Source organism: Meles meles, chromosome 2 (genome assembly GCF_922984935.1).
Source record: "Meles meles chromosome 2, mMelMel3.1 paternal haplotype, whole genome shotgun sequence".
NCBI classification, from domain to species: Eukaryota; Metazoa; Chordata; class Mammalia; order Carnivora; family Mustelidae; genus Meles; species Meles meles.
In genome coordinates this window covers 89541361-89557188 of record NC_060067.1, presented here as the reverse complement: position 1 = coordinate 89557188, position 15828 = coordinate 89541361, and the positions used below count along the sequence as shown (strand labels likewise).

General features: G+C 35.2%; 1 protein-coding gene across 10 annotated transcripts in view; it reads left to right on the top strand.

Annotated features, from left to right (window-relative positions):
- The window catches only part of KIAA1109 (KIAA1109 ortholog), a 217396-nt gene that overhangs the window by 184515 nt on the left and 17053 nt on the right, over positions 1-15828 (top strand). For 9 of the 10 annotated variants that reach the window (XM_045987369.1, XM_045987360.1, XM_045987353.1 and 6 more), the window contains 8 exons: positions 465-680; positions 1908-2088; positions 2602-2803; positions 4478-4639; positions 5814-5953; positions 7052-7253; positions 12095-12295; positions 13096-13275. In XM_045987369.1, the coding sequence (XP_045843325.1) occupies positions 465-680; positions 1908-2088; positions 2602-2803; positions 4478-4639; positions 5814-5953; positions 7052-7253; positions 12095-12295; positions 13096-13275 (1484 nt within the window). The remainder of the gene's footprint in view (positions 1-464; positions 681-1907; positions 2089-2601; positions 2804-4477; positions 4640-5813; positions 5954-7051; positions 7254-12094; positions 12296-13095; positions 13276-15828) is intronic. The other variant, XM_045987400.1, reaches the window with a different exon arrangement.

The following is a 15828-nucleotide window of genomic DNA, read 5'->3' as shown; positions in this document are numbered from 1 at the left end:
AAATAAATAAAATCTTAAAAAAAAAAAAAAGAAACATAGCTATGGTTTACTAATGTAATTTATCTCCATATGACATTATTTTTTTTCTTTCCCTATTCTTTGTTCTTTTAATAAAATCAGAAAAATAGCATTTCACAATTTGCAAAAATGAAATCTCACAAATGTAGAATATAGTTCATACACTGACATTCAGACTCCTCAAATAGGAGTGATTATGCCTGTGTCCTCAGCACCTAGCACGTCAGCTGGCACATAATAGTTACTGAGTGCATGGTTGTTGAATAAAGTGTGACTCCATCAAACTTGGGAAAATTTTCAATTAGTACGAGCTAATTGATTAATATGTATGAATTTATAAAATGGTAAAATTTATTTACAGACTGTTGCTCACATAACATATTGGGAAATAGTTTGTTGAAAATTCTTCGAATTCAGTAAAATGTAACAGTCAGTTCTTTCTCTAGACACACATCTCGTAAAAAAGCAACAGGCTTTGCTGCTGTTCATCAGCTATTTACAGAACGCTGGCCCACAGCTCCAGTCAACCGAAGTCTTAGTGGCACAGCTACAGAGAGAAATATTGACTTTGAACTTGATATACGGGTGGAAATTGATAGTGGAAAATGTGTTCTCCACCCAACTACCCTTCTACAAGAACATGATGATATAAGCTTGAGAAGGTAAGAATTTGGTCAGAAAAGGGTACATTTAACTTTATTGCTGTAACCCTGAATTACAAACAACTTTTTCACCCATCTCCCAAAATGCAGATTTAAAGAGTGGATTTAATCAGAGTTTTAAGTTTGAGTGGTTAATTGTATAACATGCTATTTCCTTAAACAAGTATATAAAATTTTCTGACAACTGGAAATGAATTTCTTCTTTAGATTCTAGCAATTTAATTAAAAGAGTTGTGTCTTTGTAATTTTCCTTTAAATAAGCCGAAATTTCTCAGTCTCTCTTCTTGTATTGTGAATATTTCTATTTTAAAGAACAGTGCAGTACTCAGAGATTTCTTGGTTATTCAGAGTTTTGGTGAATTCAGAAAAAAAGAAAGATTGGGAAACTGGGGACAAAGAGGCCTTAGTATATTGGAATGTAGCTTCACCATTTATCTCCATCATTGAAAAAGTGGTGGTGTAAATAGGCTGAAGAATAGATTATTTTTTCTTTGAATTTTTGCCTTTCTCTCCTAATCTTAAAAAGAACTAAAGAAAATAATAATTGAGACAATATATGGGAAGTGACTGGAGATGTCAATTAAAAAAGGGGGCAGAATGCTGACAACTGTTGAAGCTGGAAGATGGAGCCCTAGGAGTTTACAGTTTACCATTCTGTTTACTTTTTGCATGTTTGAAATTTTTCACAATAAAAGATTTTTATGGGCACCTGGCAGGTTCAGTCGGTAGACCATGCGACCTCGAGCCCCATATTGAGTATAGAGATTACATTTAAAAAAAAAAAAAAGATTTTTAAGTGGTCTTTTTTTCTAAGGATGGCTTTATAAAATGAGAAGATAAAAAAGGCACTTAAGCAGTTAAATTCGTACAAATGTAGTAGTAATGATAAAAAGCATGTTAATTCATTAAAATAGATTGCTGATATTCAACTGGTTTTACCTGTGTAAAGGGCAATTTCATTTGGCTCAACCTAATACGTTCATGTGAAACACCTGTGACCTCAGGAAAGATTAAAGGTGGCTGCCCTATGTAGTTACAGAGCATACAATATGAATGTCATCCATGCATGGTGTTAGCCAATTTAGCTACAAGCACTAATGAGCTTTCCTTTTTCAGTTTTATTAATGAAGGATTATATTCCACTTAGTGTATAAGTAAAAGTTTGATTATAAACAAAAGGAGATGAATGCCTTTTTAAAAAGATAAAAATCATTTTTCTATTTATAGGAGTTACGATAGAAGTTCCAGGAGTTTAGATCAAGATTCTCCTTCAAAAAAGAAGAAGTTTCAAACCAATTATGCTTCTACCACCCACTTAATGACTGGCAAGAAAGTACCATCATCTCTACAGACAAAGTCTAGTGACTTAGAAACAACAGTATTTTACATTCCTGGAGTTGATGTAAAGGTAAAAACCTTAAAGTCTAGGATTAGATTATTCTTCGCAGTGTTTATTTTCTGTCATGCATGTTCTTCCTTTACCAATTATATTAAAGTGAGACTTTCCAACATTTTTCTCTGATATAACTATATTCTGAACATAAGAAGATCCAAATTTCAGGTTGCCACTTCTTTTATACAGCTTCTCCATTGAACTTTGTTAGTACAAAGTTACTTTTATATGATAGTCATATCATTTGCTAAACCTTTCCTTGTCCAACTTAAACAACTTTTTTAGATTATAGAGTGATAGACTCCTATAACATTAAGCTAGGAGGAACTTAATATCTGGGATGACTTTTTAAAATTTAAATGAAAAACAGCTAAGAATCTTGCTAGTATCACAGTGTTAACTTGTAAAAAGCTGGAACTGGGTCTTCTGACCCCTGGATTGGTGTTCTTTCTTCCACATTTTTTTACATATGTTGGTTTTTCTCATCTTCATTATTTTAATTTTGAAAGTTTATTTGTCTCAATACAGTTGCATTACAATTCCAAGACACTAAAGACCGAATCACCCAATGCCTCCAGAGGATCTTCCTTGCCAAGAACGCTCTCTAAAGAGTCCAAGCTGTATGGTATGAAAGATAGTGCACCATCTCCTCCTTCTCCTCCTTTACCTTGCAATGTCCAGAGCAAGACTAACACCTTACTTCCTCCCCAACCCCCACCTATTCCCTCAGGTATTTCGGGAAAATATGCTTTATTTTTAATTTTTTTGGTAACCTTTTAGTCATTACTTACTTGCTTTATTGAGAATTTCTTGCAAATTCACATGTAAAGAAAAAAATCCCATAGACTTGTCAATAATGATGGTATAAAACTCACATATAGAAGTCTGGCCCAACTTTTGGCTATTTTTCAAACTGATACTACCTAGGATATCACTGTTAAAAGAATCTTAATATGCCAAATAGATTACTTACTTAACTTTTTAGATCTATTTACTTAGAAAAATTTTTATATAGTTCACATTTGTGAGTTTTTGATCTAAGTGGACACATTATACTTATACTTTTAAGACAAACTACATTGGTCTTAACCACATTTATTAATTCTCTATTCCTGCATAACAAATAATCCCAAACCTGGTAGCCTATAACCTCAAACACAGTTTGTGGATCAGAAATACAGGAGCAGTTTGGCTGGTGAATCTAACTTGACAGTCTTTTGTGACATTGCAATCAAGATGTTGGCTAGGCTGTGTCATCAGAATGCTCAACTGGGCCTGGAAGACCTACTTCCATCACATCCCATTCACATGGTGGGCAAACTGGTACTTTAGTTCCTCCCCATTTGGGCCCATCCACTGGCTGTTTAAGTGTTCCTATAACAAGGCAACTGACTTCCCTGGAAGAGAGTGATCCAAAAGAGAACATAGCTACTAAAGTTGCAGTATCTTTCATGGCTTAGTCTCAGAAGTCACAAACCATCACTTCCACAATATCTTATTGAGCATACAGGTCAGCCCTAGTCAGTGTGGGAGAAAACTTTACAAAGGCATGAATACCAGGAGGCAAGGGACACTGAAGCTATTTTGGAATCTGACTACCACACCACATGAATTATACCATATATATATATAGTAAAATTTCCCCCTAAAAAAGGGAACATAGGGCTGAAAGAATTAGTTCAAAAAGTTTCATTTGAGAGATGGAATTTGATATATAAATCTTTTAAAATATCTAATGTGATAATAATGCATAATATTTTTATATCGCTTTTGAATTGGCAAGGCACATCTATGCCCATTAAGTATAGGACAGATATTATTATCCCCATTTTATAAATGAGGGAAGTTCAGGTTCATAGAAGTTCTTGCTTTTCTAGGTTCACAAAACTAATACATGTTGGGGGTGGAAACCTAAGCCAAAGTTAGCTGAGTCTTAGCTATTATATTCATTCTACTTACCCAGAAATATTTCCTTTCTGAAGGAAAGAGGGACGGGAGTCATGCAGGGAGGCATCATAAAGATCTACAAGCTAAGAACTACAGGAACAGGAAAGCCTGAAAACAACATTTTTCCTCACTTAACAAAAAATATTGTTAGTCAAGTTTCTCTTTATCTTCTTAAGTAGACAAAATAATGCTAAATGAGATAAGCAAATTTTAAAAAATTGAAGCAACATTTGTGACCTAGAGCAAGTAGGAATAACTTGTATTATATGCATCATTATCTTTATATTCTAATATTAATATATCATATTTGTCAATCTGCTGTTTTTATTGTGTTCTTATATAGTTTAGGAATAAGAATCTTCACCTGATTAAACTGTCATACATAGTTCTGATTTCTCACAAAATTATATGTTGTATGGGAACTATTAAATTCACCTCACATTTGTAAATGTTTTAGCCAAAGGAAAAGGAAGTGGAGGAGTAAAAACAGCCAAATTATATGCTTGGGTAGCACTTCAGTCATTGCCAGAAGAAATGGTTATTAGTCCCTGCCTGTTAGATTTTCTGGAAAAAGCTCTGGAAACTATCCCAATTACACCAATTGAAAGGAATTATACAAGTAAGTATCCTCCTTACGTATTTACTTCCCCATCACAATTTTTTTTTTTTTTTTTTGAGAGAGTGCAAGCACAGTTGGGGAGAGGGTGTTGCAGAGGGAGTGGGAGAGAGAACCATAAGCAGGCTCCATGCCCAGTCCAGAACGCAATGTGGAGCTTGATTTCAGGATCCTGAGATCATGACCTGATCTGAAATCAAGAAGCAGATGCTGAACCGACTGAGCCACCCCGTTGCTCCTGCATCATAAATATTTTTAAAATTCTATTACTTAGAAGGATTTTTAATGATGTTATACATTATGATATAATATATTCAGTGATCCAGAATTGTAGAACTGAAAAAGAACTTGAGAAATCATCTAGTCCTCATTTACAAATAAAATAAATCTTGTGCGGTTATATGATTTTCCCACAGCCATAGCTAGTTAGAGACAAAATTAACATCCTTAATTCCCACATTGGCTTCCCTCTTGGACTGGAAACTTATTGAGGGCAAAGGCTTAATTTTCTTTGCACAGTGTTTGTTATAATAGGAGGGGGATTGGAATTTGGAGAAATGAGCAAGAGGTTTGAATAGGGAAAGATGTGTAGAACGATGGGCTACAGAAGCACATTTCTGTGTGTTCATATCCCTGATCTCAGTAGTAGCATAAGAGAAAGGATCTTTTTTTTTTTTTTTTTTTTTTTTAAGATTTTATTTATTTGACAGAGCCAGAGAGCACAAGTGGGGGGAATGGCAGAGGGAGAGGGAGAAGGAGAAGCAGGCTCCCGTCTGTGCAGGGAGCCTGATGCAGGGCTTGATCCCAGGCCGCTGGGACCATGACCTGAGCCAAAAGCAGATGCTTAACCAACTGAGCCACCGAGGTGTCCCAAGAAAGGATCTTTTGATAAATAGTTTACCCAGAGTGTCTGGCTTGTGTAATCTATTAAGTGTCCAAGTATTGATTTTGGCTCAGGTCATTATCTCCGGGTCGTGAGATGGAGTCCCCCATCAGGCTCCATACTGATCTTGGAGTCTGGTTAAGATTCTTTCTCTCCATCTGCTCCGCCCCACCAGCCCCCACCCCCTCTGCCACTTGCACACACACATCTTCTCTTTCTCTTTCAAATAAATAAATAAGTCTTTTAAAAAATAGTTTGCCTTTGCCCTAATAATAAAACTAAATATTTTAACAGCTGTCAGTTCACAAGATGAAGATATGGGACATTTTGAAATACCCGATCCTATGGAAGAATCGACAACGTCATTAGTATCATCTTCAACATCTTCTTACTCTTCCTTCCCTGTAGATGTTGTGGTTTATGTACGAGTTCAGGTGGGTATACTTCATTTATTCTTTTTGTTTTAAAGAAAAATGTTTTTCTTAAGTTTATTTTAATATTTCCAGTATTATTTCCCTTAAAGTTTCTTTAACCTTAGATTCCTGGACCTTTAGTATACCTATAATGGCTTAAAGATCACCTGAACCTCTGAGAAGTGTATGGACAATTTTATGTGTGTATTTACTTTTCTGCTGAGGAGGTTCATAGATCTTTGGGCTTTCAAAATTTAGATCTTATACTTCTTTGGCAAAAACAAAAATGCAAAGTTAAAACCCTTTTTTTTTTAAGAATTTTCTGCCCTTTTTTATTATGACACCTGTATTTCTTGCCATTATGGTCCTTTATGGGCAAATATAAAGTGTAATTGAGATGTAAGTCACACAGTAGTACCTTTGTTAGATTTTAGCTTAGTTATGGAATTTTTATTTAATATTTTATTGTAAAATGCAGTCTTATAACTCGCCCTTTGGGAGTATATTAGCATCTGATTGAGTCCATTTATTGAAGAGGATTTGAAAACTACTAAAACTACTTGTAACCAAACTTTAGGCTTCAGTTTACCTTCAACTAAAATCTGATAATCTCAAGAATAAAAGAAACACTAATGGTCGTCTATTCAAACGATTTTCTACAATAGCTGTTTGGCCAAAAAGTCTTCAGTAGGGAGTTTTGCATTAGCCTTTTGAAGATATGATGAAAACATGTAATGGGGGAGGGCTTGAGAGTTTATAAAATTTCTGTTATTACCATAGCTTTTAAAAAATTTTAGTATAAGAGGAATTACTTTTCAAAATTTGATTGTGAACAAGTGTAATATGAACATTGACATCTTTAGTGTTCTGAATTACCTGAATAATCTAAATATATATCACTCGAGGTGATTCCTAAAATACCATTTTGTTAATAAATTTTGGTTAATATATAATGTATCTGTTTGAAAGAGCTAGGACATTAAACACAAAATCCTTTAAAGTCTCCAATAATTTGCTATATGTGGACTGAAATGGAAATTAATTACGTTTTTTGGAATCCAGTGTGAAATTTTTTAACTAGTACCTAGAAACTTTTTTTTTCCTTTCTGCACTTCTTAGCCCTCACAGATCAAGTTTAGTTGCTTACCAGTATCCAGAGTAGAATGCATGCTAAAGCTGCCATCCCTGGACTTGGTATTTTCTTCAAACCGAGGTGAACTGGAGACTTTAGGGACCACTTATCCCACAGAAACTTTATCCCCTGGAGGTAATGCTACTCCAAGTGGAACAAAGACCTCTGCAAGCAAAACTGGAATACCTGGTAAAGAAACGCTCTTTTACTCTGCTGGTTGAAAGCCAAATACTAGAATTAGTATGTGTTTCTAAAAAAAATAAATTTGGAAAAGGAGAATATATGAGAATTACAGCATTTATAGAAAAATATAGAGAGATCAAAGTTTTTTTTAGTATATTTTGGTACAAGGGAATGGCAGTTGGTTAGCATTTTTTGGTTGGCTTGAATGTACACCCTATAAGCATTATGAAGTAACTGTCATATTATACATTTAAGTACTTTTGAATGTTTTATGCTCTATTTTTTATATTTAATCAGTGTTACAAATGGAAAATAAGACATAGAGTGTTATCTTGTAAGAATTTATCACCGTGAATTAAAATTGTATGAGGGGTAGTGTGTGTGTGTGTGTGTGTGTGTGTATTCAATCATAATTTTATATGTGTGTGTGTGTCTGTATATATATATATATATATATATATATATATATATATATCTCAAATGTCCATTTCATGAAAGATTTTGTTTTTAACATACAACCAATGATTTCCTGGTGAAATAGTCAGTGTTCACTTTATTAAAGCTTAGAGTCATTTCTGCTCTAAAAATCATAAAAAAATCGCATATGCAAATGATATTTTATTGACTGTAAAGAGACAGAATGAATGGAAATTGATAATTATTAATAAGAGAACTATCATTAAGAGGGTGGTTCATAACCAGAGGTAAAAAAAGCCCCCATGGGATATTTTTTTTTTTCTTCTAAAGATTTTATTTATTTATTTGACAGACAGAGATCACAGGTAGGCAGAGAGGCAGACAGAGAGAGAGGAAGGGAAACAGGCTCCCTGCTGAGCAGAGAGCCCCATGCGGGGCTCGATCCCAGGACCCTGGGATCATGACCTGAGCTGAAGGCAGAGGCTTTAACCCACTGAGCCACCCAGGCACGCCCCCCATGGGATATTTTTGCATGTAGTGCATGTAGTGGCTAAAGCAAAACATTGCTTTGCAGTGGGAATCTTTGAAAGTTTTCATCCTAAAATAGGAAAACAAAAAGTTGATATTTTAGAAATAAATGTTTGCTAATGTGGTAGCCCACTGTCACACTTAGCTCCAGAATATTGCTGTTGGAATTGTGTTGTGGTCTGTAAAAATATTGGAGTTACAGTGTCAGTTTTTGAAAAACATACTTTTTATTATAAAATTAACTCACTGTTCATTATAGAGAATACGGAAAACAAGAGTACTAAAAATGAAAATAATACCTTTTATCAGAGATAACCATATTATCACTTCCTACCTACTCTCCTACTCTCCAGCATTTTTGTAGATACATTCTTCTTCCCAGGCAAAATTTAAATATGATCTTTTCTGCTATGTATCTTCTAAAAACTTAAAATATAAGTTTTCCCAAAGTATTAAATATTCATCGTTAAAATAACTTTAATGATTTCTTGATAATCCATCATTTTGATCATACATTTGAGACTACCTGAGCTTTTTGTTTTCTATTTTGTAAATAATATTGAGTTGAATATCTTTGTATATAAATCAACATCCTTAGGATAAATTCTTAATAGTGGAATTCCTGAGTCAGAGAGAGTGAACATTTTTAAAGTGTTTGATATGTTTTACTCTTCTAGTAAATATAAGATTTCTGCATCCTCATCACAGTGTGTATAAACACCAGGTTCACTGTGTTCTTCCTAACATTACGCTTTAAATTTATTTTTTTTTTTTTTTGAAGTCTTCACTCTATTTTTTTTTTTTTTTCAGCGTAACAATATTCATTCTTTTTGCACAACACCCAGTGCTCCATGCAAAACGTGCCCTCCCCATTACCCACCACCTGTTCCCCCAACCTCCCACCCCTGACCCTTCAAAACCCTCAGGTTGTTTTTTAGAGTCCATAGTCTCTTATGGTTCGCCTCCCCTCCCCAATGTTTAAATTTATTTTTAATCATTGTTAATGTGATGGGCTAAAATGTTTTTTTAATTTATTTTTAATTTAAATATTTTTATTAACATATAATATATTATTTACCCCAGGGCTACAGATCTGTGAATCGTCAGGCTTATACACTTCATAGCATTCACCATATCACATACCCTCCCCAATGTCCATAACATAACCACCATCTCCATAACCCCCCTGCCCCAGCAACCCTCAGTTTGTTTTGTAATATTAAGAGGCTCTTATGGTCTGTTTCACCTTGTTTCATTTTTTCCTTCCCTACCCCCCAAGCCCTCCACTTTGCCTCTCAAATTCCTCATATCAGGGAGATCATATGATAATTGTCTTTCTCTAATTGACTTACTCCGCTCAGCATAATACCCTCTAGTACATGTGCCCCTTCAGATCACTACTTTGTATCTTTTGAGTAAATACTCAGTAGTGCGATTGCTGGGTCATAGGGTAGCTCTCTTTTCAACTTTTAAGGAAACTCCTTGCTGTTTTCCAGAGTGGCTGCACCAGCTTGCATTCCCACCAACAGTGTAGGAGGGTTCCCCTTTCTCCACATCCTCACCAACATCTGTTGTTTCCTGACTTGTTAATTTTAGCCATGCCTAGGAGTAAATCTCACTTGGTCCTGGTGAATAATCCTTTTAATGTACTGTTGGATCCTGTTGGCTAGTATTTTAGTGAGAATTTTCGCATCCGTGTTCATCAAGGATATTGGTCTATAATTCTCCTTTTTGGTGGGGTCTTTGTCTGGTTTTGGGATCAAGGTAATGCTGGCCTCATAAAATGAGTTTGGAACTTTTCCTTCCATTTCTATTTTTTGGAACAATTTCAGGAGAATTGGTATTAATTCTTCTTTAACTGTTTGGTAGAATTCCCCTGGGAAGCCTTCTGGCCCTGGGCTCTTGTTTGTTGAAGTATTTTTGATGACTGCTTCAATTTCCTTACTGGTTATGGGTCTGTTCAGATATTCTGTTTCTTCCTGGTTCAGTTTCGGTAGTTTATACGTCTCTAGGAGTGCATCCATTTCTTCCAGATTTTCAGATTTGCAGGCATATAGTTGCTCATAATATGTTCTTATAATTGTTTGTATTTCTTTGGTGTTGGTTATAATCTCTCCTCTTTCATTCATGATTTTATTAAATTGGGTCCTTTCTCTTTTCTTTTGGATAAGTCTGGCCAGGGGTTTATCAATCTTATTAATTCTTTCAAAGAACCAGCTCCTAGTTTTATTGATTTGTTCTACTGTTCTTTTGGTTTCTATTTCATTGATTTCTGCTCTGATCTTTATGATTTCTCTTTTCCTGCTGGGTTCAGGAAGAGGGAGAGGGAGAAGCAGGCTCCCTACTCAGAAGCCCAACTTGAGGCTCGATCCCAGGACCCTGAAATCATGACCTGGGCTGAAGGCAGACACTTAACCAACTGAGTCACCCAGGCACCCCAGCAGTATCTGTTGTTTCAAAGGATCTTTATTGAACTTTATTGGGGTCTGGGTCAGTGCCAGGGGTTGAAGAGATGGTAGTGAACCTAGCTAGCAGATACGTTGCTGCTAATGTTGACCTAAGTTGAATTTGGAGAAACAGATAATAAGCAAACAAGCATATTTTAAGTGGAAATGTGAAGTGGGTGAGTACGGGTTAGCCAAGCAGAGAGTTGGGATGATGAACACTTTAGGTAGAGAATGCAAAATCCATGAAGCAGGAAAGAATTTGGCAAGTTTAAAAAACAAAAACAACTAGCGTAAATGGAGTATGGCAAATAAAAGGTAGATTGGTATGAAAAAGATTTAGAGAGACAGGAAAGAGCCAGATCATGTGGGGAAGCCACTGAAGGTGAAACAGGAGAGTAGACATGAGATTCTGATTTATACCTTTGGAACACCACCAGTCCGACTGCAGTGTGGTAGTTGATTGGAGGAGAACAAGAGTAGAAGAAAGCAGGAAGAACAGTTGGCTATTTCAGCAGTACCAGAGCTGATAACTTCTTAGACTAGAGTAACAATAGTGAGATGCAGAGAAATGGACAGGCTTAGTATATGTTCTTAGACATGAAATGACAATGGTAATAAATTGCGTGATAGAGAGTTTGAACTGGGAAGGATGACAGATAACTCCCAGGATTCTGGCTAAGCAATGTCCTTGGAAATGTCACTTACTGGAGATGGGAGACACTGGAAGAAAAACAGATTGGGGATAAAGATCAAGAATTCAGTTTTGGACTTGGTAAGCTTTAAATGCTTTTGACACATTCTAGTAGGATGCCAAGTAACCAGTTGTAATATGAATCCAAAGGAGGTCTATATATTTTGGAAATACATGTTTTGAAATTATTAGCAAAGCCATATAATGTTCTCTTAAGATGCTTTACTCATATTTTTTACATTTAAAGTGTATTTTGAATTAGTCTATACACCTGTGGTAAGTGGTGCCAATGGGGATACTTGCTTCTCAGAGAAAGAGATTTTAACTTTCTGCATTTTTGTACCTTACTCTATTTCCACTGCTGGCTATGGAAATGTGGACTCCAGTTATATGATTTGGATTTTTTATAGTTCGTTCTCCCCCTTCGCTTAAGCCCCAGCTATTTTTTGGCTCTTCTACTACCTGCTTCCAATGGAGCAAAGGAGAAAAGAAATGGGAAACTATGGAGTTGGCCAATCAAATGTCTAAATAATTGTCTCAAAGATGAACATGGTATTTAACCCCAGTTAACAGAAAAAATTAATTGGAAAGTACATCTAAGTCTTTACTTTGATATGATGGTTTTAAATCTATTGATCAATTAATGTTTGTGTATTTCCATTTTAATTTCAAGTCTTGTTTGGTTCTTAAGAATATATTAAGTGACAGGCTTTTAAAGTTTTCTGTGGCTTATAAATATTTTGGATTTCTGGTTTACATTATAGGTTCATCCGGCCTGGGCAGCCCTCTTGGCAGAAGTCGACATAGTAGTAGTCAGTCAGATCTGACCAGTTCTAGCAGCAGTTCATCTGGTTTGAGCTTCACTGCATGCATGTCTGACTTTTCCCTTTATGTATTTCATCCGTACGGAGCAGGGAAACAAAAAACTGCTGTTTCTGGGCTCACATCTGGATCAGGAGGACTAGGTATACTTAGAGTGTTTCCATCTTTTTGAATTTATAGCACGTTTTGAAGGTTTGATCTTTTTAGAAATCACAGTACCTTTAATAATGGATATAAAACAAGATCAGAAACTTCATTTTTCTTTGGGACAATATCCTGTCTCTGCATAAGTAGAAATATGAAATAAATAATTCAGGTGAATTAATTGTTTAAAGAATTTTAAACAATATTTTGTAAGTGACATATGCAGCACAACAGTCTTTGGATTTAAAAGAATATTTATTTTACTTAAATGTTTAAATGTTCTACCACATCATTATTTGTATAGGAAATTGTATTCTATAAATAGTAAGTTTTTAAAGTGTGTGCATCACATTTGTCAATTTAAAATGAAACTACCTTCTGCTGCTGCTGCTTTTCCTTCTTATCATTATTTAGCCAACTTAAATTTCACTGTCATTTTAAAGTGCAGATTTACCACTAAAAATGCATGAGATGTTGATATTACTGAATGTCTCTTGATTTACTTAGAGAAGTAACAAAAACATATACTCCATGTCAGTGCTAGTTTTTGTTGGGGAAGTATTGTAAAAATCACTATTGTTTATGGGCTTGAAACTATTAAATCTATTGTTGAGAATGCTAATACTCATTAGATCATTCTTAAATTTTTAGCCTCACTTAAAGTGATTTTAATTGATGGCATATTCCAGTGTATTAGATAATTTCATTTAACTAGATAGTTGCATATATGTATATATATACATGTATTTATGTGTGTGTACGTGTGTGTGTGTGTTGTCTTTTTGTTTTTGTTTTAAAGGGAATGTGGATGAAGAACCCACATCAGTCACTGGTCGAAAAGACTCACTCAGTATAAACCTTGAATTTGTAAAAGTGAGTTTGTCTCGGATAAGGCGTTCAGGAGGTGCCTCATTTTTTGAAAGTCAGTCTGTAAGCAAGTCTGCAAGCAAAATGGACACTACACTAATCAATATATCTGGTACTTGTATAGTTTCTAAAAATGCTATTTTTTGGAATTAAGTAAGGGTCTTCTTTTTAATAGTGTTTATATATTAAATACATTTAATAGTATTAAGCTTTTAGTGATGAATGATTTAAATGAGAGGAATTACATTCTAGGCCAACGTACTATCTCAATTCAAGTAAGCGACGTTAAGAATATGATTTCTATGAATCGCCAGGTTTACACACTTCACAGCACTCACGATAGCACATACCCTCCCCAATGTAAACCTGGCGATTCACAGACCTGTACCCCTGGGGATAAAAATACATTATATGTTTATTAAAAAAAAAAAAAAATTTGGAAGGGGAGGCAAACCGTAAGAGACTATGGACTCTGAAAAACAACCTGAGGGTTTTGAAGGGTCAGGGGTGGGAGGTTGGGGGAACAGGTGGTGGGTAATGGGGAGGGCACGTTTTGCATGGAGCACTGGGTGTTGTGCAAAAACAATGAATACTGTTACGCTGAAAAAATAAATAAAATGGAAAAAAAAACACAATATGATTTCTAGGTAAATGCATAGAAATGTCACGCAAAGGCCAAAATATGATTAGTTAAATCACTGAAAACTTCTTTTCTTCACTTTTCTACCATGAATTGGTAAAATTTCTGATTTTTCATTAGCTTAGTTTTCTGATTGTGAATTCTTAAAACACTAATGAGGGATGATGGTTAAAAATTTTTTACATAGTGTCATGAGATCTTAAGCTGTGTGCATGTGTATTGCTAGCTTTGTAACTATCCATAAACCTATGGACAAATCACTTGCTCATTTTCTTTATGTTGTGACTGTTTAAAATTATATGCATGTGAAATATTTTGAAGAATTGGAAGTACTATGGGAGTGAAAACCTTTAAAGTTAGTAATTGCACAAATATAGTAAGTACACTTAGAGCTAATCTTCAACAGACATACACTGAGTCTATATGTTACAGTGAACTTGTGCCACTACTCTCCTAGATGATTCAGGGTGTCGGCATGAGTAAGGAAAAGTCTTAAAAGTAGACAAATAAATGACAGTGCAGTGTGATTAATGCTGTAATGGAGGTTTATATAAAGAGGAAGAAACAAATTGTTTTATTCAGGAGATCAGAGAAGGAAGGCTTCACAAAAGAAATGATATTTGGGCCAGATCTTCAAAATTATGTAAGTAGATTCTTGGCTATAGCAACATGGTCTTTAATGGTACAGAAGCATCAAAAAGTATGCTCTTGGATCATACTTCATTTCACTGAGGCAAAGCATAGTGTAACTGAACATTCAACTGTTGTATAGTTAAATGTCCCGAGAGAGAGGAAGTGGCTAGAGGGAAAGCTGGTAAAACAGAGCAGGACTAGATTGTTGGGAGACTCCTATGGCAGGCTAAAGAACAGGTTCTGATCCTTTGGGCAGTGAAAAGCCATTAGAGGTTTTTAAGAAATGCAATGACAATACTGTGGCTAAAGAGGACAGTATTGTATTGTACACTTTAAAATCTGTGAAGACAAAAAAAAAATCTGTGAAGATAGATCTCATCTTAAGTGTTCTTACCACACATAATAAATTTGTATATGGATTATAAAATAACATGTTTACACTAAAAAAGGGGAATGGGATAATGCTTCAAATTGGTGTTTTAGAAAGAATCGATGGCAGCGTGAAAAATGTGAGAGATGCTTGAAAAGACTGTTGAAATAGACCGAGCAATAGGGATTAAAGCCCTGAACTGTGACAATAAAAAAGAAGAGGGAATGGTTTTGAGAGAAATGGAACCCACAAGCTTGAGTACAAGTTGTGTAAGGAGTAGAGGAGACAGGGATGCCTCGAGTTTTTAGCTTAGGTGACTGAAGGGACAGTGGACCATCATTAACTTAGATCAAAAATAAGGAAGAGCCTAATAGGGTGTTTATGTGGGAGAGTCTGGTAGATAATTGGCTGATGGGCTATGGGTTATAGACTCAGGCTGAAACAGAAATGTTAGTTTGGGGGACACTGGTGTGTAACTCCTTATGGAAGAAGCTCTGGTGGAGGAACAGAAGAGCATGTAAAACAGGGGCAGAAGAGTGCTCAGAGCAGAACCCCAAAAAGCAGCCATCACAATGCCTTCAGACTGACAAGTCCCTGCTCTTTGTCTAAAAGGAAAACAGTAGTTCTTGCCACACACTATTTGGTTTGCAACTACTTTTGAGGAAGTTTGTGTTCCTGGCCATCGTGATTATTCCGTTTCCATATTTGAGAAGAACCCTGTGTTAAACTGAAAGCTGTCAATAAGTCTGATCTTTAGAACTTCTCAGATTTTCGTGATAAACTGACAGTAGAATTCCAAGTTGCCCTCACCTCAAAAAAAGAAATGGGAGTAGTGTAAGAATGTGCTATTTTTATCATTTGTGGAAGGAACAATATCACTTGCTAATCATACCATGTAACTTTTTTTGGTATTTCATTATTTATAACATTATTATAATTCAGTTGTGTAATATGTCATACCTACCATACGACAATATTAAAGGTTTTAGAAATCTGTTCTCTAACAGATTTTGTTTATTTAT